Source organism: Electrophorus electricus, chromosome 9 (assembly GCF_013358815.1).
Source record: "Electrophorus electricus isolate fEleEle1 chromosome 9, fEleEle1.pri, whole genome shotgun sequence".
Taxonomy (NCBI): Eukaryota; Metazoa; Chordata; class Actinopteri; order Gymnotiformes; family Gymnotidae; genus Electrophorus; species Electrophorus electricus.
Genome location: NC_049543.1, coordinates 19,998,527 through 20,021,980, shown reverse-complemented (window position 1 = coordinate 20,021,980; position 23,454 = coordinate 19,998,527). Strand labels below are relative to the sequence as shown.

The 23,454-nt window shown below is 48.1% G+C and overlaps 1 protein-coding gene across 2 annotated transcripts in view; it reads left to right on the top strand.

The window, feature by feature from the left end:
- Positions 1-23,454, top strand: part of adgrb3 (adhesion G protein-coupled receptor B3) — a 128,675-nt gene that overhangs the window by 49,328 nt on the left and 55,893 nt on the right. For both annotated transcript variants that reach the window (XM_035529943.1, XM_035529944.1), the window contains 9 exons: positions 5,996-6,106; positions 8,717-8,878; positions 11,622-11,786; positions 13,880-14,044; positions 16,977-17,141; positions 17,712-17,813; positions 19,304-19,410; positions 20,587-20,781; positions 21,917-21,985. In XM_035529943.1, coding sequence (XP_035385836.1) covers positions 5,996-6,106; positions 8,717-8,878; positions 11,622-11,786; positions 13,880-14,044; positions 16,977-17,141; positions 17,712-17,813; positions 19,304-19,410; positions 20,587-20,781; positions 21,917-21,985 — 1,241 coding nt within the window. The remainder of the gene's footprint in view (positions 1-5,995; positions 6,107-8,716; positions 8,879-11,621; positions 11,787-13,879; positions 14,045-16,976; positions 17,142-17,711; positions 17,814-19,303; positions 19,411-20,586; positions 20,782-21,916; positions 21,986-23,454) is intronic.

Here is a 23,454-nt window from a genome sequence, read left to right as displayed (position 1 = left end):
AAATTGCTTTTGTGAGAAAGTGGGTGATATATGGCAGAAAGCCTTGAGAGGTTCTTTAACGCACTGATAAATCTCTGTTCCCCTGTATGCCATCAAAAAGGGACTCCTTTTAATCTGGGTTAGAGGCTCAAGTGCTTGCGCTTCCTGTCCCGGTCCACTGACAGGCCATTGGATGGGAATGTCTACTGTTCTCTCTTACAGAGTGACATACTCCATTCCATGCCCAGCAGACAAAACGGCACCACAGGAGGAAGACTCATTTAAGCTATGGGACAGATATCATACACATAGACCCCTCATGCCACACTGACATCACCTGTCAGGCACTGGTTGCTTGCTAATGTTTAATAAAGTCTTTTTTTTTTTTGGCATGCCTTTTAAACGAAATGTAAATAAGGAGATGACGTTTTTATTATTGTTAAATGTTCTGCTGCAGCTGTGAAGTTTTTATTCACTTGAATCGGAGGCTTTTTAATCGCTTTAAAGGTTTAGGGTGAGAAGTCTGAGGCGTTGCGGGGAGAGGATACCCTCACTTCAAAATCCCCGTGGGTTTCCTTGCTTTTTTCTACGGCCCGGCGGTGGCATGGTAAACAGGCGTTCACCTTGTTGACACCCCTTATCTTTGGTCTCGATCAAAACTACCAGTACACTTGGACACAAGCCCACCTGACTAGGCACGACGATCATCGCTGACCGGTCACTCCGAGGACTCGGCATCGCTTCTTGCGGCTGGAGGAATTTTCCCGGCCATCGGAAGGGACTGTGCCGCAGTCAGCCTCGTGTGAACCTCGCTGGGCGAGAGCTCCTCGCCATTCTCCCCCAGAGCCTGTGGATTACAAACCATCATCCTGATAAACTGGAGCTGGTCAGCATTTCATTCATCCGTTCTCTTTACGCAGGGAAACTCATGCTGTCGTATCCTCTTTTTTTTTTTTTGTTATGACATTTCTGCATGGTGCCTCACCTGCAGGGCTGTGCGTTTTCCATGGCTTTGAGGAATCCCTTAAGTCACACCCCTTATCTCCGCGCACTGTGGATCGTCGCCACGGTACCCTTCGAAGGGATGGAGTATGAATGGTGGTGCGGCGGAGCTATTACTCTCCTCCCCTCGCACCTTTCGCCTTCAGTAAATACTCATGCTCGCTCCTCTGCACCTCCTCCACACGGCCCGAGGCGGTCAATAAAATTAGACGGAGGGGAACACGGCAAAATGGAGGCGGCGGTGAAATCCAAGCCGTGACGGCAGAATTATCCAGCTAACGGGGCTAACACAGATGGAAACCTCTAGAAAGGTGGGGTAACTGTGGCTGGTTGTGGTTATCGAACTGCGGGAATGTTTCTCCGGGATGACGGTATTATTCCGGAGTGGAACGTCTTCCCCTGCTGCATTAGAGCGCTGGTCTACAGAGTCAAGCAGGAGGAGTCAAACCAAGATGCTGTAGTTGGTCCTTTGTTGGCGCGCGACATATTTCAGCTAGATAACGCTGACCCAGGCTGCTTGAGGGCTAACTTGCTCAATCTAGACCACTGGAGAGTTGCACTGAAATTGATTTATCTGCACTTCAAAAAGAGCCAGGCTTCCTGCATTAAATTCGTTTGTACATATTCAACATTCTCGACTAGATAATACTATTTTTTTTCTCTGCTGCAGCATGGAAAGAAATCTGTGTAGGCATATTGTGCTGCACAAGAATCTATGCATGCACAAGCATCCGTAGGCACGTGGCATCGGAGGGCTTTTCTGTTCCACCGTACCCGTACTACAAGTGATTATTAGAACGAACGTTTCAGCATGTTTCCCGAGGTCAGGTTTATCCCGTAGGTGTGGAAGGACCTATTTTAAAGGGCACGCACATGCAACGTCTGAAAGCGCGTGCTACCCCAAAGCTCCCTCAGCCTCCCCTGTTTTCTCTGGGTCATTATCTCGCACACAGTGGACATCTGTCATCAAAATCACATTATAAGAAAATCGCAGCAATGGTATTTTACAGCGCCTCTCTGTACTGGGAATCTGGATCTTCTGTGTCCATGTATGGCGTGAGGCTTGGCTTTCAGAGCTATTTCCGCTTTCCTCTCATTGTAATGCTTTTGTGTTTCTTCTCATGCCCCCACTCTTCAATGCTGTCCTGTGCTCTCTTTCTAACGTCTTTGTACCGCACCGCCCTCTCTCTCTCTCTCTCTCTCTCTCTCTCTCTCTCTCTCTCTCTCTCTCTCTCTCTCTCTCTCTCTCACTCTCTCTCTCTCTCGCTTTGTCTGTCTCCAGTGCCTTTGACAGACTGGCTGTTTCAAAGTGGCACTGCACATAATTCAGCTGATCTTAAACTACGTCACGGCTCTGATTTGGGAAAAGAAAAGAACGAGGAGTTGGGGAGGGAGGGCAAGAGAAAGGCCAAATGCTTGGACGCTGGTTTTTTGTTTTTTTTGGGTTTTATATCCCTGTACGAGCAAAGATCAGGACTGTCCAATCTCAGCAGGATGGCAGGGCGGCAGATCGGCATCCTGCTTGGACTGCGCCTACCCTCCCTTTCCTCGCGGATGGCTATTCAGAGGTGCACCGGCGCTATTTCCGGACAATAGATTGGAACGTCCGGGGTGCACCAGCTGTCTGGACCTCTGATTTCTCGACTGGGACGGCTGCTGAGTGCCAGACTTTGTCTGGATCCCGGACCAGCAACAGCAGGAGAGGGTGCGGTGGTGAGAGCCAACATGCAAGAGCAGACCACAGGAAGGGGGCAATCTGTATGCCTCTTTATAGACAGTTGGTGTGTCTCTGGGGATGGCACCTCATTAAATGTAACTGCCCTGATGGGGCCACGGGGATCCATAACCACTTCTACTGGGTAGACCCTTCAGAGTTTCTCGGAAGTGAGGTTTCGTTTTCAGTCAGGCCGACCAGAGTGTCAACACGTCAACAGAGGCATAGGGGACACTTGAAAAAAACGGCGAAGAGGACCAGGAACGATGGTTTTCTGATTGGCCACTTGCTTGATTACTGCTTTCTTGTCACTAGTGGCAAGCTCTTGTTCGAGTTGCATTTCGAGCGTTCCCACGAACTCCCCACCAGCCATGCCTTGTCTTCATAACCGTCTCGCTGATTTCAGCCACTGACCCGAGCAGCAACCGCAAGAGCTGCAGGCAACGCGTTCGTTCCCATCTCCCGTAATCACATGGGAGCGGGCGACAGATTTAAAAATGGGGGTTGGGTTGTTGGGTGGCAGCGTCGACGAGTCTAATTTCTCTGATGGCCCCATTCTGAAGGGCCTCTGTGTGAACGAGGATTTCGGTCCTCCAAAGAATGGGATTGGATTTCATAAGAGTCCGGATTTTCCATGTCGTTATGTCTGCGGCACTTCCAGTGCTGGGTGTAATCCTCTTACTTGGTCTGTAGCACAGTGCACACCAATCTGATTAGATTCTTGTGAAATACAAGCAAACCCTGTCTTTATCATTTCTTAAAGGCATCATAGTGATAGCAAGGTTTTTTAAATACCTTCAAAAGAGATTAAATTATTTCAACAAGAACAAAGTGACAAATGACAAGTAGTGTAACATTGGTATTTTAGTTGCTATCGAGGATTCAACCAGCAGTACAGTTTGCCTTTGAAGTTGTCAGATGTTTTTGTTAAACGTACTAGTTATATGAAATACACACATATGCACAAATGGTTCCATCACTAATGTTGTTGAATGAAAACAATGAATGAGATCAATAGTAGGGAATATAGTTGTGCCTGTTTTCTTGATAGGAACAATCCTTATTCTCTGTGATCCTCTGAAGCAGAAAGCCTGCAGCTTACATACATCTGTTACAGTCGGACAGGTTAAATCTTAAGCAAGCGCGAACACTCTTGCGGGGAGAAATTCACTTCTTAGTGTGTCTTGCTTGATCTAATGGCTACATCTCTTTCTGTCTTTCTCTCTCTTATTTTATTGTGAGTTATTTACCATGAGGTTAACTCAATTCTAACACATCAAATGCTCCTGACCAGGCTGTGTGTAAATCAGTGCAACTGAGCCCGACACTCGGAATGAACCTGATTTTAGTTCTTTATTAACTTTACAACCTAATAATAATCTCATAACACCCACTCTAATGATAAATGCTGCACTCCCCTGGCTAATAAATGACTTGTAAATTGTGGATATTGACTGGCTTGCAGCATATTCTCCTGTAAAAATGGATAGGAAGTGCAACTATACACTTAATACTGTATGCATGTGTAGTACACACACACACACACACACACTCACACACGCATATAGCTTTTTTATACTTGCATAGCTGAAGATCTAGTCTGACCCTCTGGAGCGATAGAAACATCTATTTACTAACCTTGGGCTGGTACAGAAGAAATATCGCTAAAGTCAGGTCTATATTTAAGCCCCTCCAATGCCATTCCATAGTGCCATGCTCCAACTGAATGGGACGTCTCGAGCTGGAGGGCAGACCATTGCTAATGCTCCTTTGATGTTTATGTTCCAGCGCAATGCCTGCATAAATGATTTATACTGTGTGCACCCTGGGCGCCGCCAAAAGCAGCATGGGCTTAAATGAATGGGTTTTGACTGTAAGGTAAATAGGTCACACCCGAGGCTGCGGCGAGGTGGCCGGAGACGCTCACACACCCACTCTGCGTAGGTCGCGCCGACCTAATGAATGCTGGGAGACCCGGACGACAGCTGCAGGAGCCGGAGCCGGAGCCCGGCAATTATTGCATCCCTTTCACCGGAGCTTTTAAAAGTGTTTCGCCTTTTTCCGCCCTCATGCCCGATTTTCCCTGCACGCGTTTCTTTCTCGCTCCAAGCCGGTTAATGAAGGATAATCGTGGGGGCTTTTTACGTTTAGTAACTACAAACTTCTTTGACTTCAAAATCGAGAACTTGGATACGAAGTGGTCTTTGTCTAGGAAGCGCGGCAAGGCAGAGGGGTTTCTACCAGTGACTTACGGTTGTAATTCCCAATTAGTGATGGAAGCATGGCTGTATTCTACTGTTTTTCTTTTTTTTTTTTTTCTTGTCTGCATTAAGCATGTTTATGATATATTTGTCGAATTTTATCAAAACACTGTTGGATACATGCAAAATGTATGATCTTAATCCCCTCAGTACTTCAGTCAATGTTTTATGTCATGTTCTAAGAACAAACAAACATAAAAAATTCATCTTGTTTATAAACCATGCCTCTCTAAAGATGCGTGAAAGATAAGCTTATTCAAATCACGATAACGCAGCCTTAACGATCAGACGCTTTTGATCATTAATAACGATTAAAGCATTGTAAAAAAGCCATATTGTTAAACTGGAGAATAACCCATAAATAAATAAAGCAGGTAATATTACATCAATGGGCATACAGCGCTCTACGCATTTTTCCAGATAGCGTCTGCTGCGATGTTTTGGGAAACACAACAGCACATAATTCCTCTACTAATTCCGGGTTTTAGATACTAATTACCCCAAAAGTCCCGATCTGTTGCAGAAACTGTGGATCAATCTAGCATGTTATGTCCATGACCCTCTCTGCCACTGCCCCCCCCTCCTCCCCCGCTCCTCCTCCTCCCCCCCTCCTCCTCTGTGGCTTCCTGATGGCTTGCACATTTTTACCTTCATTTTCTTTTCCACCCCCCCCCCCCCCTTTCTCTATCGGGGGGAGGCGGGGAGGCAGGAGGCTAAATTAACATCCTGTTAAAAGCCAATGTGAGTTGATTTGCATGTGTTGCTATGTGTGTTAGCTGTGCTGTCGAATTCAATTAATGCTCCCAACTCACCACTGATAAACCGTTTGCATTGTTCTTTGCTTTAAAATAAAAAGGAAAGCAAACAGAAGCGAAGCTATAAAAGACAGTTATGTGTGAAAGTTTGTTTGTAGTCATGTACTGCCAGCTACGACACACTATACCTACTGCCAGAATTGTTATAAGCTCTCTTTTTTTTGCTTTCTCTCTGAAGATCTTGTATCAAGCCTAGTTTTCACGAACCTTTATTCTGTCTCTAGAATTTGGAATGATCGGAGAGCATACTGTAAAAAGCCAACGGCCAAGATCAGTTCATGACACAAAGGGTCGACAGGAGCAAGATGAGTCTGCTAAATTTATGGCACAAACTGGTAATACAATAGTTACGTTTCTTTCCTTTATTATGTGAACTAAACTTAATTTCATCTAAGTCACTTTGCATGCTCTCTCTTACACCGCACCTTTTTAAGTGACAATGCTTTTTTTTCCTCTTTCAAATTTATTTTTGTCCCTTCTTGTCATGGTCACGTAGAGACGTAGGAGCTCTCGAAGGGCTCTCGCCGTACGCTTCAGCTGGACCGGCTTGGAGGGAGCCGTCCAGTTCGCTTCTTTGGATTTTTTTTTTGTTGTTGGCTTATTTTTTTGCTTCCCGTACCGCAGCGGACAGACCGTAGGCTCACGCTTGTGTCTTAGAACTTGGCACATCTTACTCGAAAGGCGTGAATAAACATAAGGAGAGGGAAACCCCGCTTTAGACACAATAAGTAAAGATTTTTGCCACAATAAGTAAAGATGTTCTGTAATAGACATAAAAATGATTTGAATATGCCAAGTTATATATATCGATATATATAGTAAATAACAATGCTGTTCTCTCTTTTTAAAAAATAACTTGCCCCTCCCTTTTTTGTTTTTGCATGACCAGTTTGTAGGAATATCTTGGAGAGGGGAAGATTTAGTGCTGTGCTGCTGTTTTCTTTGTGATTTCCTCATTTGTTACATTTTGTCCACTTTTTTTTTGTTTGCACGCGCATGAGATGAGTACGTCTGCACATATTCATTTAAGTTGCAAATCACTCTGCAAACTAAACCCTAATGGTGACTTTCTCATCCTAATCCACCTTTTTAAGTTCCATCTGCACAACTTCGTTCGTTGTGCTTTTTTTTTAGTTTGGCCATTTCAAGCCATCTGATTTGTTGCACCACTTCATTAGAACAAAACAAAAACAGCAACCAACAGAAAATTGATCCACCTCTAAGTCCAATCAGCCTAATGCTTTAGAATATAAAAGTTATCCTTCATTCGTATCAGTCACATTTTATTGTATTCGGAGCACTGAAAATGTCATGCTGAAAAAAGAACACATTTTATAATGGTAGCCAAATTAAAACAAAATAAAAAATGCATAGCCTTATATCCACCAAAATCTGAATCCTTAGAATGTTTCAAGCACATCTGAGCACTATACACAAAAAGGATTAAGGACGAGTTAACGAAAATCCTATCGTGATCACGGTTATCATATAATTATTGTTCTGAGACAAGACATTAAGGTGCTTGGTCCAGTATTTCTGTCACTTTGTTCAGCATCACATGGCAATTAGACTAATTAACAATTTGCTTACTGCATAATTTTTACATTTTTTTCATTTGTCTTTTAACTTTTTTTCTAAAAAGCAGATAACAGTGATATAGTGTGGATGTTTACCTGTGACAAACAATCTACTGGATTTAGTAGAATGCCAAAAGCTGTTTGCATTTGGTACGGTCTTGCAATTGCTTATTGGGAATTACAACTAATAAAATGGCATAATCATGACATTACCCTAAAAAACGAATATTTGTTGGAGCAACTGGCATGATATTTTTTCTTTGTCTGTATTAATATAGCAGCTGAGAAAGGAAATAAGAGAGCCAGTCTGAGAAACTCTCATCGAGCTTTCGACATTGCTGACTTCAATTCGTTAGCATACAGACGCTGGCGCTATTTAAAACGATGTTATGTCCATGTCAGGTTCAACAAAAATAGACCCTAAGAGTGCTTGGATTGTTTGTCGTCAGCAGAGAAGTTTCTCACTCTCAGTGCAGTGAACCCTGCTGCTCAGATCTGCTGAACATGACCGAGGATTCCGTCCTCCTGGATTCGTGTTTTTCTTTTTCCAGTTAATCCTCGGTCATGCGGGATTAAATCGAGAAACTCCCGACCTTCAGGTTCTGAAGCGCTGCCTCAGAGATTAAGCAAGATCTGGACTAAATGACAAACCGTAGTCAGTTGCAAACTAACACTCATCACAGGTCATCCTCTTAACTTTTAGAAGCCATGCTGCATGCATCTTACATGTTTTATCATGGTTTATGCTTTCGTTTTCCTGGTATTAGTTCTTTTCCTTTTTAAAATTTATTTTTTATTTTTTAAGTTGGTTTCATCAAGTTGTCTGCATGCCTTACTTTTAGAGACTAAGATGAAGTATAGTCCCAGTACCCTTAAATCTGAAGTCGGGCACCCATTTCTGGTATGTGAAGTTACACGGTGGCCACGCGTTTAAGACGCATTGTGATCTTGCACTGAATAAAGAAGCAGCTCAAGAACAGCCCGCTCAGAGATAATGATAAAGATTCTGTGAGAGTCTTTGAGTTTACAGCATGCCATGTCTGTGCGGAGAAACGCATAGGAACGGAGGCAGGTCTCGCCTACCGGTGGTAGAGGCAATGAAAACAACACGTTTTTAGCACGTCTGTTTTATATTTGGGCAGTTTGTTTCATTCGTGCAGGATCACAATGTAATTATGAGAAACTGTCATTGCTGATTTATACCATGCTCGCCCCCTCCCCCCGGCCTTAGACAGAATACTGTACTGCGCCCCGTGTGGCCTCTCATGTAACTTTGTCTAGCCCCACCTGTTCCGTCTGGCCCCGCCCACCAGGCTGTCATGTGACCTTGTTGCTGCTTTTAATTGGTGTCACCCTTCTCCTGTACAGGTGACCCAGGTGCTGAGGAGTGGTCCCAGTGGAGCTCTTGCTCAGTTACATGCGGTCAAGGGTCGCAGGTGCGAACAAGAACATGTGTCTCACCTTACGGAACGCACTGCAGCGGCCCTTTAAGAGAATCAAGGGTTTGCAATAACACTGCCCCCTGTCCAGGTAGTGTTAGCCGCAGATGCACGATCGTCACTTCCTGTCTAATACTGTATATATATATATATGTATATATTATATATGCACACACAAACGCACGCACGCACACACACACGCACGCATCCAATTTTTCATCTATTTAATCTCTTTATCATTCAGAAATGTTTCTGTTGTGCTTGCCTTCTGTTGTCTTATAAAGTTGTTATTATTATTATTATTATTATTATTATTATTATTATTATTATTATTATTATTGCTGCCATTGTTTGTTCTAAAGTATGTCATGAGATGACAATCACTTTCCTTGTCATAGACCATTTCATCATATTACGTCACGTGCTGTCTTTTATGTTCTTTCATGTCCTGTTGTAGTTGTTGGAAGTTTATTCCCATTGCCTTCATCTATGACTCTCTTGCCTAAAATGATGTGGAAACATTACAAAGTGATTGTCGGCGGGAAACAAATTCACGGCTCTGGCCTGACTGTGCTAACAAGCGGAATATTGCCTACGTTTAGTAAGAAAAATGAAGCAAATTGCTCTTTTTTGCTTCCACCTTCGGACCTTGTAGTGAAGCGAGGCCACGCGGCAGCGTCAACCCTTTCTTTCAAAACGTATAATTTCGGGTCAGGCTATTTTCCTTTTTCCTTTCTTTTTTTTTTTTTAAATATAATCTCGGAGAAGTTCATATAATATTGTCTCAGCAGGATCTGGGTCACCAGCTAATGGCGATTCTTACCGAATTGCTGTTTACTGTGAACACACAAAGCGGTGCTGTATTAACACGTGACTCTTAAAAGCAGAAACGTGCACCAATCACAGTGAACTGGCCACTCGCTGAGGTCATTTCCATGCGCTGTAAATATTTTTAACTGGCCCGCTGAAAAGGCTGGATTGGAGAACTTCAAATACTTGTGGAAATGTCATTGATTGGTTGCCTGGGTACTACTAGGACATATTACAGAAACCTGCCCACATTCCTGCTTTGGAATGGGATGAATTTCTGAAAGGAATGGATGGAATAATAAAACATCCCTGAAGTTACATTTCTTTGACAAGATTGAGCGGGAGGCAGGGGGTGGGGTGGATTTACCCCTGAATTTTATTAAAATTCCCATGCACAACTTTGCCTGACATTTTCTCACATAAATCGAAATGGCCCTCAATGAAGTGCGAAGGTGGCATTTGCTATAAGTGTCAGAGTTTCCTTTAGCCTTCAAAGGATACAAAACGATTTTCAGAAACAATATGCCGTAAAAAGTTCAGCACGGCTCAACGTGGTGGTTTTAGACTAACGCGCTCTAACCGGGCCAAGTCAGGAAGACAGAAAATGCAGAAGCTGCACTGTGCTGAATTTATCATTTTCCTTCCCCCTATCAGTAACACTTAATGCAATGAAACTCTAACTATGTCTCCAGGTGCCACTGTGAATATCGACTGAGAAAAAGAAGTTATTGAAATGCTGGAATAAAAACTACCCCCTTCTCCATCCGTTACAGCTGGGGCTGTGGCCTAAACGGAGCAAGTCCGGACCTCATTCACACCCCCACACCCCAACCCCTTCCCCCTTCCGACACCATCGGATGGTAATGTGCCATCTTTCAGGGAAGACTTTGGAAAAAATAATATCGCAAAATCAAGAGTGGAAATTCTGAATAGGGGGAGATTGCGAGCTAAAGGAACCCCCCGGACGGTTTGGGGGCCGGCCGCGCCGTCACCAAATAACTGTTGCGTCCAGTAGCAAGCGGGTAGCGGCGAACAGACAAAGCGGGCATCCTTCCGAGCAACCGCCACCTTGGGGAAGGAGGGTTTCGACCGCCCGGCCGACGCACTCTTTACGGTTCTCGAGCAGAGCACGGTTTGGCTTTTAATCTCTTTTAAGCACTTTTAGCCGAAGCGGACGAGAGCGACAGGGAATCGGAGGGTCTGTCGATGGCGTCTGGCCGGGAGACGGGGGTAGCCTCCTATAGACGCCTCCTTGATACCATTCGGCACAAAAATAAGGCCTCACATGGCCCCGCGTAGGTTCCTCGTCCTCCTCGTGGTTTGCTTTTAATTAAAACAATGTTTGAGCAGGGGTCCAACTTTCATTACGCAGTTTTGGTAAGGGGAGAGGAGGGGCCCCACGCAGAGAAGCCAGGCCACACTGCACATGGAGGATATTAGTGCCGTTACCCGTAGGTCAATACGAGATTTAAAAAAAAAACATGTAGGGCATGAAGATTAAATAAATATATAAAACGCATGTTCTTGTTTCGTACGGAGTGTCTCTCTGTCTGCAGCACGCCCTGGTCTCAAACTCGGGCGATCTGCAAAGAGGTCGTCCGGTGTCAACCAACTTTCCTTAAGTGCTGAATGAGAGAACTTTGGGGTACTTTCTGATGTGTTGAAAATGAAGGCTTTTGCACCTGTACTCTAACCTCAGTTACTGCTTACATTTTTTTTGGAGTCAAAATATGTCGAGAAAGTAAAAAGTAGCAGACCAAAGTAACTTTGTAATAACTTAATCTTGTTTTGACTCAAGGACTACTGATCAAGCTGCATTTAACTTAATATTATGTCAGGATTTCTTAACCACAATTTTCCTGTTCTAACTCGAGTAATACTGTGGTGTCGGACGTGAGTATTTGCTGTTTTTTGCTGAAGGTGCATGGTGTGCCTTCTTGTGAGTGTGCGTTGTGGCGTGTGATTTGGAAGTGTGTGGGTGGCAGTCTGCTGGGTGTATCCTAACTCCTTTTCTCTGTTGGCAGTGCATGGCGTTTGGGAGGAGTGGTCTCCCTGGAGTCTGTGCTCCTTCACCTGTGGGCGCGGCCACCGCACCCGGACCCGCGTGTGCACCCAGCCACAGCACGGCGGCCGGGCATGCGACGGGCCCGAGACCCAGAGCAAGCTGTGCAACATCGCCCTCTGCCCAGGTCTGTACTCGCCCTCCTCTGTCTTCCACCGCGTCGCTGTCCGGTCGTGCCTTCGGTCCCCGGCTCTCCCCACGTTGCTCTCCTCCGTCCCTGAAGCGCCAACGGCCCTGTAGCCCGCTGTCTCCGCCTCCCGTGTTTAGGGTTGCCATGGGGGGGTTGGTTTTGAGAGCATGCATGCTTACAAGAGCGTGGCCTGCGAAAATCGCTCTGTGATGACTGATCGCTGATTAGCGGCGACAGGCTCTCCGGCCCGGCTTGGCTGGAACAGCCGACAGACTGCACGCCGTCCTTTCGCGGCGCACTCAGTCGGCCCTCCTTAAAAGCCTCAGCCAGTCCAGCAGGGGACAGACGAAAGAAAGCCAGGCAATTAGCAGCTCCGCCATGCCGCTCTATGGCCGTGAGCTCATCCAGAGGGTGTCTTCGGTTGCCAGGCACGCGCCGAGAAGCACATTTTCGTGCAGGCCGGTTTGGAGTCGACCGCGGCGGCTGCTGCCGATGGACTGACATCGATGTTAAACGGTCGTCACACTGTGTTCTTTTTTTTTTTTTTTTTTTTTTTTTTTTTTTTTTTTGGTGGAGTGTTTGTTTTTTGGGGTGTTTGGTCCTCACTGGAAAAACAGAGCAAGAAAAACTGAAATCTTTAACTCATTTGCACATTTTTAAGCAGAATATTATATCACCAGCAAGTTCACAAACTGTGGACCCTAAATACAGAACAGCAAACACAACCATCACATAGATGAATAAAACCAGAAATGTAGTGATAGTCACTGTCAGCTGAATAGACATAAATACAGTACATTGCAAAAGTATTCAGATTCCTCCGGATTACAAATGGGACTTTGATTTTTTGTGTTGTCTCCTATGTTATTTTAAAAGACTGGATCTCAAAATGACTGAATTTAAAGTGATAATGGGTTTATATAAGAAAATATTCTGTAACAAAAATGATTAATTGAAAAATTCTGTAGGCATAATTATTCAATCCCTTGCTGGGAAAATTGTACAGATATGAAAGATGATGGCCTAATTAGGACCAAATAGACTTACAGTTTTCTGAAATCATGAAAAAAACCCCACCATTTCTGTTTAAAGCTCCCCTGCCCCACTCCATCAGTTACAGACATGTCCAAGGTAGGGACAAGGCTACAAAATAATCCCCGTGTTTGGATATCCCAGCGAGCACTGCTGGATCAATTGTGAGTGAATGAGACCTACATACCCCTTGGCCCTGCCTAGACAAAGCCATCCCCCACATCAGGGCAAGAAGGGGACTTGTGAGGGTAGCCATAGAGAGGTCAACAATCACTCTGAGTGAAAGTGCACTTTGATAACAAGGGCTCTGCATACAACTCGTCTATACGGGGGGGTGGTTGGAAGGAACCCATTACTAATGGAAAAACCACATCAAAGGACATCTCAAGGCAGGCAGGAAGCATGGAAGTAACCGCTAAAATGCGCGATAAGGTTTTTTTGGGGGTCAGGGGAGGCAAAAAGCAAGGCTTCTGGCCAAAGTTCGGCGCGCCCAATCCTGAGCAAACAGCATCCGAACCATGACGCATGTTGTGGGGCTGCTTGTACTCAGTAGGAACTGGGCGCCTTGTTAAAATCAGAGGACAGACGGCAGGTACTGCCCAACGTTAGATTCAGGCTTCCAAAAACCAAAGCTTGGGAGAGAATTCACCTTTCACTAGGACAATCGCGAGGCCAAAGCAAGACGGAGAGCGTTTTGAAGGACAAAAAAACGTAAAAAAAAAAAAAAAAAAAAAAAAAGGCCAGACTGCAGTCCTGTCGAGAATCTTCGAAAACCGCAGTCCACGAGCATCATCCAACCTGCCTGTACGACCCACTGACAAATAATGAGTTTTGAATTTGCATAATTGTTCGCAATAAAAACACCGTCTGGAATCCAGGCCAATCTTTTTGTGGGGTTCAAATACTTTTCGCAAGGTTTTACATTACAGCCGACCTGAATCCCTAGCGTTTTTAAGCCGCTCCCGGTACTGCAGGTTCGGGAGAGCGGCTCGGCGTCTCTGAGCTGACCGCCCCATTCTGTCCTCTCCCCTTCCGCCGCGGCTGCGACGGCCCTGCAGTGGACGGCCAGTGGCAGGAGTGGAGTGCGTGGAGCGACTGCTCGGTGACGTGCGCCAACGGCACGCAGCAGCGGAAGAGGCAGTGCTCGGCCGCCGCCCACGGCGGCTCCGAGTGCCGCGGGCACTGGGCGGAGAGCCGCGAGTGCCACAACCCCGAGTGCACAGGTAAGCGCGCCCCGGAGGAAAGCAGAAAGCACAGAGGGAGAGGGCGCGGCGCAGAAGGGAGCGCTTCTGATCGCGCTGTGCCTTTCGCTTTCGCTCTGTAGCTTACATTGCTTCACTCATTTACAAGATGACTCATGACGGAACACGTCACACAATTTAATACCTTCTCACAAGCCTACCGCCTGGTGTTTTAAATAATCACCGTCAGAAAACTGGACCTGCTGTGCTCCGCTACCTCCATTATGCTTAGGTTACCATACAATGCCGCAGGAAATGTATGACAAGTCACATGACCATCAGTGTCCAATAAGATGTTTCTGCAGGAACATATTAAACAACTACGATTCCGATTTTTGATAATAGCGGAGAGGAAAAGCTTTCTCTACTGAATTGTGCCATCACATCTTTGCATTTGCGTGCTGGCTCTGTGTGTGTGTGTGTGTGTGTGTGTGTGTGTGTGTGTGTGTGTGTGTGTGTGTGTGTGTGTGTGTGTGTGTGTGTGTGTGTGGATGGGTGCGTGCGTGTGTGCGCGTGTTTGTGTGTGCATGTAATGGAGACACACAGAACCAGACAGGTAGTCTTCTGAACCCTTATTAATGTTAGTCAATGAAGCATGTGTGTGTTTTTTGTGGTTTTTTTTATACTCTGTATACGTATTTTATGCTTTTTATTCGACTTAAGATGACACGATATTTATATAACATCAAACTGAAATATATTTGCTTTGCAAACAATTGATCTGAAGGTGCTCATTTATCTGCATTGATTTTCTAATGTTAGATTTTTGAGCTGAAAAAGAAATTCCCAATTCCAATTCCATTTTATTTTTAAATTAAATCCATGAAATCCATTAAATCCAGCCTCAGTCTGTTCATGCCGCAGGTCTGTTCGTGGAGAGCGGTGTGCGACAGGTACAGGCAGGCCCCTACTTCAGAGGAGCCAAAGCGGGTGGTCTGTTAGTCATGGCGGCATCAGAATTTAAAATAATTCCAAATTGCATTAGCATAATCAAATTTAATCAAATCTAATCAAATCACGCCGCAGTCGGAAATTTCAAGAATTGTAAAGTCTTTCGGAATATAATCAAAAACAGAAGTACCGTGAGGTCAGAGGTGGTGTCGGTGTCTCTGCTGGGTTGAAAGTGGTCTAAACCCCCCCCAGCCAGCCAGCCAGCCAGCCAGCCAGACAGCCAGCCAGCCAGCCAGCCACCGGCAGCCCTGTAGTCAGAAACTGGCCGTTAAGGCAGAGTAGGCGGACGGCTAATGCAACCTGTGCGTGGCAACAGATGGACGCTCGTTGCCAACTGTAGAAGGTGTTTCTAGTTAATAAGTGTTTCAGGTTAAAAATTCCCAGTAAACTCCCAGTAAAGTGGGTGGAGGTCTTTATACGATCATGACTTACACACTATGTGTTTATAAAACGCAGACATTTTTACACGATTGAACTCTACGAGCTATTTGAACTATACAAGCCGAAATATAAGCGCTAGTTCTATACTGTGTATTTATTTATGCAATTCTTATAGGCTTTTTAGTATATGAGGCCACTGTGCAAGACCAATACAGTGAGTCTGTAGTAATTATATGTTTTACGCATACAGACAAATATTAATTCATACATCCTTAATTCATAAAGGTATCAGGTAGTTTACTATATCTCCTGTGCAGTAGACTCTGTTAACATTGTCAAAAATAACACATTTATGTTAATGCCTCAGTGAAGTAAACATTATATTAGAATTTCATTATTTATATTACGCATAAAGCCACAGTATAAATGACCGCTTGCAGTTATTCGAAAAAAGTGACCCGAGACCACCAACGTGACTTAGTAAGTTAATTTGGGAAACACGTAGCATGGACCAGACTGCTTCCAGAAGATGCCGTTTAAGTTTGTGCTGCCTGTGTGAATAGGGAGCTGCCACAAATAAGGTCAAACGCAGCAGAGACATTTATATTCATATATTGCCCACAGTTTAAGGGACATAAAATGGAAATTTAAAGCATACGGCGGAAGCCACACAGCCCAGCAAACCCTGAGGAACCGGCCTAAACATCCCCAAGAGACATATGCAGGGCTGCTGCACTCTTAACGCAGTTCAAAGTCGGGGTGACCTCTCTGTGGAAACGGGGCGACCTCGTTTGGTGCCGCCATGCCATTTCCTGTTTTCCTGCCTAGACCCTGGATCTCAGCTTCCCCGACTCTTGTTCATCCCTGGCCGTGCGGCCCAAAGAGGAGAACTAACCTCTGGTCAGTTTGGACCAGACCGGTCTCCCTTTTTACGTGGTCGTGGCACCTTTTCAGGCTGACGGTTTTGCGATTTATTAAGGCGCTGAGCGGGACCATCTGTTTTGTTTTTTTTTTCCCCGGCGCGGGATTTTATGCCGTTCATTAAAATGCCATAAACCATGCGGCTACCTTTCGAACCTTTACCATAAAATGCGTTTTAATATTGGCAAAGCGAGAGAAATTACTGCCACAGTTGCCAGGGAGTCTCTCTTGCTCATAAAAAGGATGCATATATCTGATTATCACAAATGTCATCATAATGATTTTTATTAATTAAACCAAGCAAAAGTTCTGCCAAACACCTCTTTTTACCGTGTATCCGGGTACCGTAAACCACCCGGGTGTTTGGAGGGGAGTGGGAAAAAGTAAGAAAACTAAAAAAAATAAAGATACAGCCACTTAAATGCTAATTTAAATGCTCTCCTTCACCTCTGCAAATGAGTTGATTTCACAGTGCGTCATGCCATCCCATCACTCGCGGAGCTTGGGCGGCACGTCCCGAAGCCTGCCTGGATAACGTCCATGAGCTGAACCGCCTGAACAGCGGGAGGCGGAGCCCACGTGTGCGGCAGCGGCTTCCCTTTCCAGCTTCCTTCACCTCTGTGTGTGTGTGTGTGTGTGTGTGTGTGTGTGTGTGTCTCAGCAAACGGGCAGTGGAACCCGTGGGGCCCGTGGAGCGGCTGCTCGAAGTCATGCGACGGCGGCTGGCAGCGGCGCGCTCGCGTGTGCCAGGGCCTGGCCACCACCGGGCAACAGTGCGACGGCACCGCCGAGGAGGTGCGCAAGTGCAGCGAGCAGCGTTGCCCAGGTAACCTCGCCGCTAACCGGGGCGTCCAGGGTCCGATCGGGCGGAAAACGGGGCCGGATGGAGGGGGAGTGCAGCCCGACAGGAAGCCAGAACATGACCGTGATCCCTCTCTTCTTTCGGAGAGCCGTACCGGTGCTTGGCATGGACTATTATTTATGAAACAGCCCGGTGGGAGGTGTGTGTGCCCACACAGCTAATGCGAGCATTTTGAAAGTAGAGCTTGCGCTACTTCCTTACTCCTTGCTTTCTTAATGGATAATTAATTGGTTTGCAAACTACAGTTTTGTTTTGTTTTTTGTAACGAGTTCAAAACAAATATGGCCGCATGCCTGCAGATATGTACGTTCGAAGGCGTGGCGCGAAACACAGTGATGTCTCTGCACATCCCCCCCACCCTTAATACGGTGGAATCGAACTTCAGCCTGTTACTCGGATATTACGGTTTGGTAGTAACTGAATGGAGAGAACCTTGGCGGATGCGAAGGGGGAAGCTCTGAGCGTAACGATCGGCGCGAAGCGGCGAGGGCCGAGCCCGATTTAAGCCTGCCCTCTCTGTCCCCCGGGCTGCAGCTCCGTACGAGATTTGTCCCGAGGACTACGCCGTGTCCATGCTGTGGAGGAGAACACCGTCTGGGGAGCTGGCCTTCAACAGGTGCCCACCCAATGCCACAGGTAAAGGCACAAACACAGGACACTTTGATCAGTAACGGGTGCGACCGCCAGGGTCCTGGGGAACGCGACGGCAGTCTAAAAGTGAAGGGCCCCTTAAAACATACAAAGCGCGTGGGGCGCTTGTCAGGGTGGTGCCACCTTCAGATCAGGGCTCGGGTATTGTGTTATTTGTTGGTGGTGTGTGTGTGTGTGTGTTTCCCCCCTCAGAAAACATTTGTACTCTAAGTTGTGTGACTGGAGAATCCCTCTCGTTTGCATAGCTCCGCCTCCTCACAAGATGGGGCGGGAATAAAAGGGCGGTGCGGGTGGTTCCCATTCCACTCTCCGGTTGCTTAAGCTCGGCTCTGCTCGGCTGTCGGGACGCTCGCTCTCCGGCGTTTGCGTGCTATCTGGAGCCAGCCTCTCTATCTGAGAGGCCCCCTCTGAGACCCTGGCACTATCTCTCCACCCCCAACCCCAACACCACCCTCCGCCCACTGTAGTTGTGTCTCCTTGAGCGAGCAGGAACGGGGCGAAAGAGGAGGTCGGGGCGGACCCGGAGATAACGACGGGCAGCCCAGGTGTGACTCGCACCTAAGCAGATTACGCTCCCCCGGTGTGTGCGCGCGTACCCGTATCCCCGCGTTTAAGCTCTCCTACGCGTGTACGGTTGCAGCTCCACCCGCACGGAGGGAGTGTGTGTGTTTTGTGTGCGAGAAGTGAGGTACATGGCTCAGCGGGGACTACCCAGGGTGCATCTCTTTGATCCGGCGCCGCGGTGCCTCTGGCAGTGGGGCGGCAGGCCAGGCCTAGGGGCATGCGGGGGTGGGGGGTGGGGGGGGGGGATTGGGGTGCAGTGGTCGCCGCCGACCACGCGGGGAACGGAGCCCACGCGGGCAACGGCGGGAGGCTGGCATGATGCCCGCCTTCCCGGCTCCCCATGCCTCGCCCCACGGCGGGTCGATGCGTGTCCGGCGAGTGGGCGGCCTGGCAGGATATGGCCCATCCACATGAGCGGGGCTAGCTCTCCAGTCACAGAACAGGCTGGTATATGATCCCGAGCGTGCACAGCGGCCGCTGTGTGTGAGTGTACCGTCATGTGCTGTCTGTGTGATTCAGTAGCAGAGGGACCTGAGAATGAAGGCTTTCCTAGTGTTTCTCTTACAGTATAGAAAGATGTGTGGGTTGTCAAGCGAAACGAGAGAAAGGAACAAAAAATGGATTACACGACTAAATCCCCCCCCCCCCCCTCTCTCTCTCTCTCTCTCTCTTTCCATGTTTTCTCCTTGCATCACACCACTTACTCGTATATTCTCTTTCCTCGCCACTCTTGCGCGCTCTGCCTCTATGTCCACTGCCCAATCACTCTCCCTGCCTTGCCGGTGCCCCCATTTTCTTGTCGCTGCCTTTTTCTCTCTCACTCTGTTCTCTTCCTCTCGCTCCCTCCATGCTCTCCTTCTTTCCCTCCATTGTCTCCCTCCCTCTCTCTCTCCCTCTCTCATCATTGGCAGGCACCACTAGTCGACGCTGCTCTCTGGATCACCGCGGGGTTGCCTACTGGGAGCGGCCGAGCTACGCTCGGTGCATCGCAAATGAATACAGATACTTACAGCAATCAGTAGGTGCAAAGTCAGCTTCCTCGGCACGGCCTCTCTCTGCCTCTTGCTCGCTCTCTTGCTCTCTCTCTCTCTCTCTCTGCCCCTCGCTCTCTCTCTCTCTCTCCCCCTCGCTCTCTCTCTCTACCCCTCTCTCTCTCCCCCTTCCTCTCTCTCTCTCCCCCTCACTCTCTCTCTCTCTGCCCCTCTCTCTCTCTCTGCCCCTCACTCTCTCTCTCTGCCCCTCACTCTCTCTCTCTCTCCCCCTCACTCTCTCCCCCTCACGCTCTCTCTCTCTCTGTCCCTCACTCTCTCTCTCTCTCCTCCTCACTCTCTCTCTCTCTGCCCCTCACTCTCTCTCTCTCTCCCCCTCACTCTCTCTCTCTCTGCCCCTCTCTCTCTCTCTCTGTCCCTCGCTCTTTCTGTCTCTCTCTCTCACTCTCTCTCTCCTTTCTGCCCCCCCATCTCTGGCGTACCATAAACACCCCCCGCCACCTTAACAGCCCTCCACTACACAAGCATGTTCACTCACACACACACACACACACACACACACACACACACACACACACACACCCACCCCAAAGCCACAGTGATGAAAGCGCCACCACCAACAGAGGGAAAGCGAATTAGAACGTTAATGCCGCAATTTTCCTACCTAGTTAATGGACGAGTCCCTCCTCTTCTGCACCTGGAGCCTGCCTGTGCATGGCTCTCGCACTCTGAACGAGTTCTGCATAATGGGTGTGTGTGTGTGTGTGTGGGTGTGTGGGTGTGTGCATGTGGATGTGTGTGCATGTGCGTGGGGGGGTGCTTTTTCCCTTTAAACCTGCTAGATTCTTTTCAGGAAATGCACTGTCAGTCTGATCTCATTTGCACTGATGCTCTGTGGCTCCTAGCCAGCTTCTGTTAAATGACGCAAGTGATGCACAGCTCAGACCCGCGCATTACGGCCTAAGAACGAATGATCGCCTCCCCGTGGCGCTCTGTCCCTCCCCCGGCCGCCTCCGCGTGGCCTCGCGCATCACCAGATGCCAGAGGTCGTACGCTAGCGAGGATGTGGCCAGTTACAATTTCCGCGACCTTCCTCACATTACGTATCGACTAGAGCATCTCTGAGCTCGCGGCGTTCTCCGAGTGTGGTCCCGCCGCTCGGATTGGCTCGGAACCCACGTTCTCCCCTCTGCACCCCTCTGCAGGTCCAGGGGCACCTTGCCAAGGGCCAGAGGAACCTGGCAGGAGATGGCATGTCCCAGGTCACCAAAGTCCTGCTGGATCTCACCCAGAGGCGCAACTTCTACGCCGGCGACCTGCTGTCCTCCGTGGAAATCCTGCGCAACGTCACAGACACGTTTAAGAGGGCCAGCTACGAGCCGTCCTCCGACGACGTGCAGGTAAGGGCAGCGTCCCCGACGCTCGACGTCTCTAGATAGAACCAAAATTTTGCCCTTTTTAAAAACAAAACAAAACAAAAAACTTTAAACGAAACCCATGTCATTAGCGAGGCTTCCGTATAGTGATGCATGGGAAAAAAAACAACAACGTGCGTGCGTGCGTGCGCGTTGATGGCTATCTTGCTCTCCTTCACGGAGAGCTTATGGGATTTCAGCGGCGTGCCCCTGCTGCTGATAAGAGTGTCCCTATTGCTGGGCCTCTGTGTCTGTGCAGCGGGTTCCTCTCAATCCGCCAAAACTGCTTCATTGTCGTAAGGCTCCCGAGGCCTGTGCCGCTGTAAATAGAATTTTCATGGATTATGTTCGGGAGTGTGTGTGTGAGTGTGTGTGTGTGTGTGTGTGTGTGTGTGTGTACATAGCACGGTGCTAAAGGGATAGGGAGCACAAGCATCTGAGGGAAAAAGGAAGGGGTGCTGGGTCCCTCTGACTTAACGCCATCAGGAGGAGGAGAAAGCCCGGCTGGACAGCTCGCCCCGTTAGCGCCCGGCTCTGATGGGGGCGCGTTTCAAGGACGCCCATCACGTCCCCTGCACTTCCCAGCTTCTGGACAGGAAGCACGAGTTGGGGGTTGGGTGTGAGGAATAAGGGGGAAGGCTGGTAGTCGTCTGGGTGCATTTTGCTCCTGATGCAACCTGACAGATTCCATCATTCTCGCCATAACTGCTCAAGACAGAATGTGTTTAGACAGCAGGAGAGAGAGCCTCGTTATGCAGGAAACTGTGTGTGTGCGTGTGTGTGTTTGTGCCTATTCAAGGAGCACCTGCAGGATGGGAACTTTGTGCTAATGAATTTTGTGGAGGAACAGAGCAGACTAATTGGTGCACTCTGTGCTCCGATTCCGTCTGCCTGCCTATACATCTTCATTCCAACACAAACAGAATGCGTGTATATTGCTTCTTATTAATGACAATATATACAAGAAATTGTATTTAATGTCATTCCGGGCGTGTAAACAGTGCCAGCCGGAGATGGACAGTTATATGTAATAGCAATATAAATGTCCTATTGATTTCGGTCTGGGCCTAATGACATCCGTTTTTTTTGTTGGGTTTTTTTTCTTATTCTCTCTGTGCAGAACTTCTTTCAGATCATCAGTAATCTCCTGGAGGAAGAGAACCGAGACGAATGGGAAGACGCCCAGCAGGTGAGCGCGGTGCCAAGCCCTCGGCACCTATGCAACAGCTTCTGTGTCCTTCTGAGGAAATGCACCCCGCCCCCCGCCGTCCGCCGCGTGATCTCCACCTCTGGCACGAGTCGCCTAGTTACGGCCGGACTTACGGGGCCCGCGGCGTTCGGGCAGAAGGGACGCGGGCCAGGGCGGGGCTGCTGCGGCCCGATCGATTGCTGGTGCCAGAGAGGGACGGGTGGGTCAAGGAGGGGGATTGTGTGGCGTTCCGCTCCCTGTTAGATGCTGCCTGCCTGGCCCTGTTGCTTGCCAAGACGGAGAGCTGCAGTGCCCGATAGCATCCACTAGGTGGCAGCATCAGTGGCGGCACATGTCCGTTTGAGGCGCTGTCTGGCTTTGATAATGCCACATCTTTCTCTTTCTCTGTCTCTTCTCTCTCTCTCTCTGACTCTTTCTCTCTTAAATCATCCAAAGGAATCTGAGCACAGCCAAGCCACATACATCAGCAGAGGCAAACGAGATCGACTGTATTTAACTGAAGCGCCCCCCCAAACTCCCCCCTCTCTATGTCTCAAACGCTAATGCCTCTTAGGCTTCGTGTACCGCAGAGGACGGGGTCGCTGCCAGTCCAACGTAAGCAGCTTTCAGGGCTCTTTACTCGCGCGAAGTCGCTTGTACAGCAGAAAGGCGGCGGTGTTACAGCTAAAAGACTCTAAAGAGAATGTGGCCTCTGACTAGGAAAGGTCTTCAGCGCAACAGTCGAAATTAGCCTCTCGGCACCATGTTGAGCAAAGAGGCGCCGCGGGGCTTTTATTTAAAATGCCCGCACTGTGAAAATCTAGGAGGGCCGGCGTTCGGCCGGGCCCGTTCCAGTCACGTTCTGCACTCCCCCACCACCACAAGCCTTCCCCGGCCTCGCTAATCGCCGAGGACGTCTGGGGAACCCCTGTTGCCGCTGGAAGCAAATTGCTGCCATGAAAAGATCACCTGGCAATATGTGGAACTCGAAGGTCACTGTGTTTTACTTTGCGCAATTTAACTTCGTCCATCTGGCCTGTCTTCTCCTCGCCACCCCCAAGACCCCAGCCCCGGCGTTTCCTGTCAGGGGTCTGGATTCTTCACTTTGTGAAGTCTGTTCTTTAGCGAAAGAGGTTTGCACATTAACAGTGGACAGCAATGTAATGCAGTTATCACTCTGTAATCTGCACCTAATAACAAAGTTCCTGTTTAACCTGCACTCCCAGTGCCTGAGACAGAGTCTTTCTCTACCCCAGACCGAAACTGCACCCCCCTGCAACCCCCGCACCTCAGACAGGTCCCCCCCCCCGCACCCTAGACTGAGTCTCCCAGCCTGCGGCATCATTATATATTATAGCTCAGCTGTGGTTCAGCTCCTCACTGTGGGCGTTAATTATTGAATGTCACTCAGTCCTATTCTCTGTGTCTGTGTGTGTGTGTGTGTGTGTTTACCCAGTGACTTTGAGTTC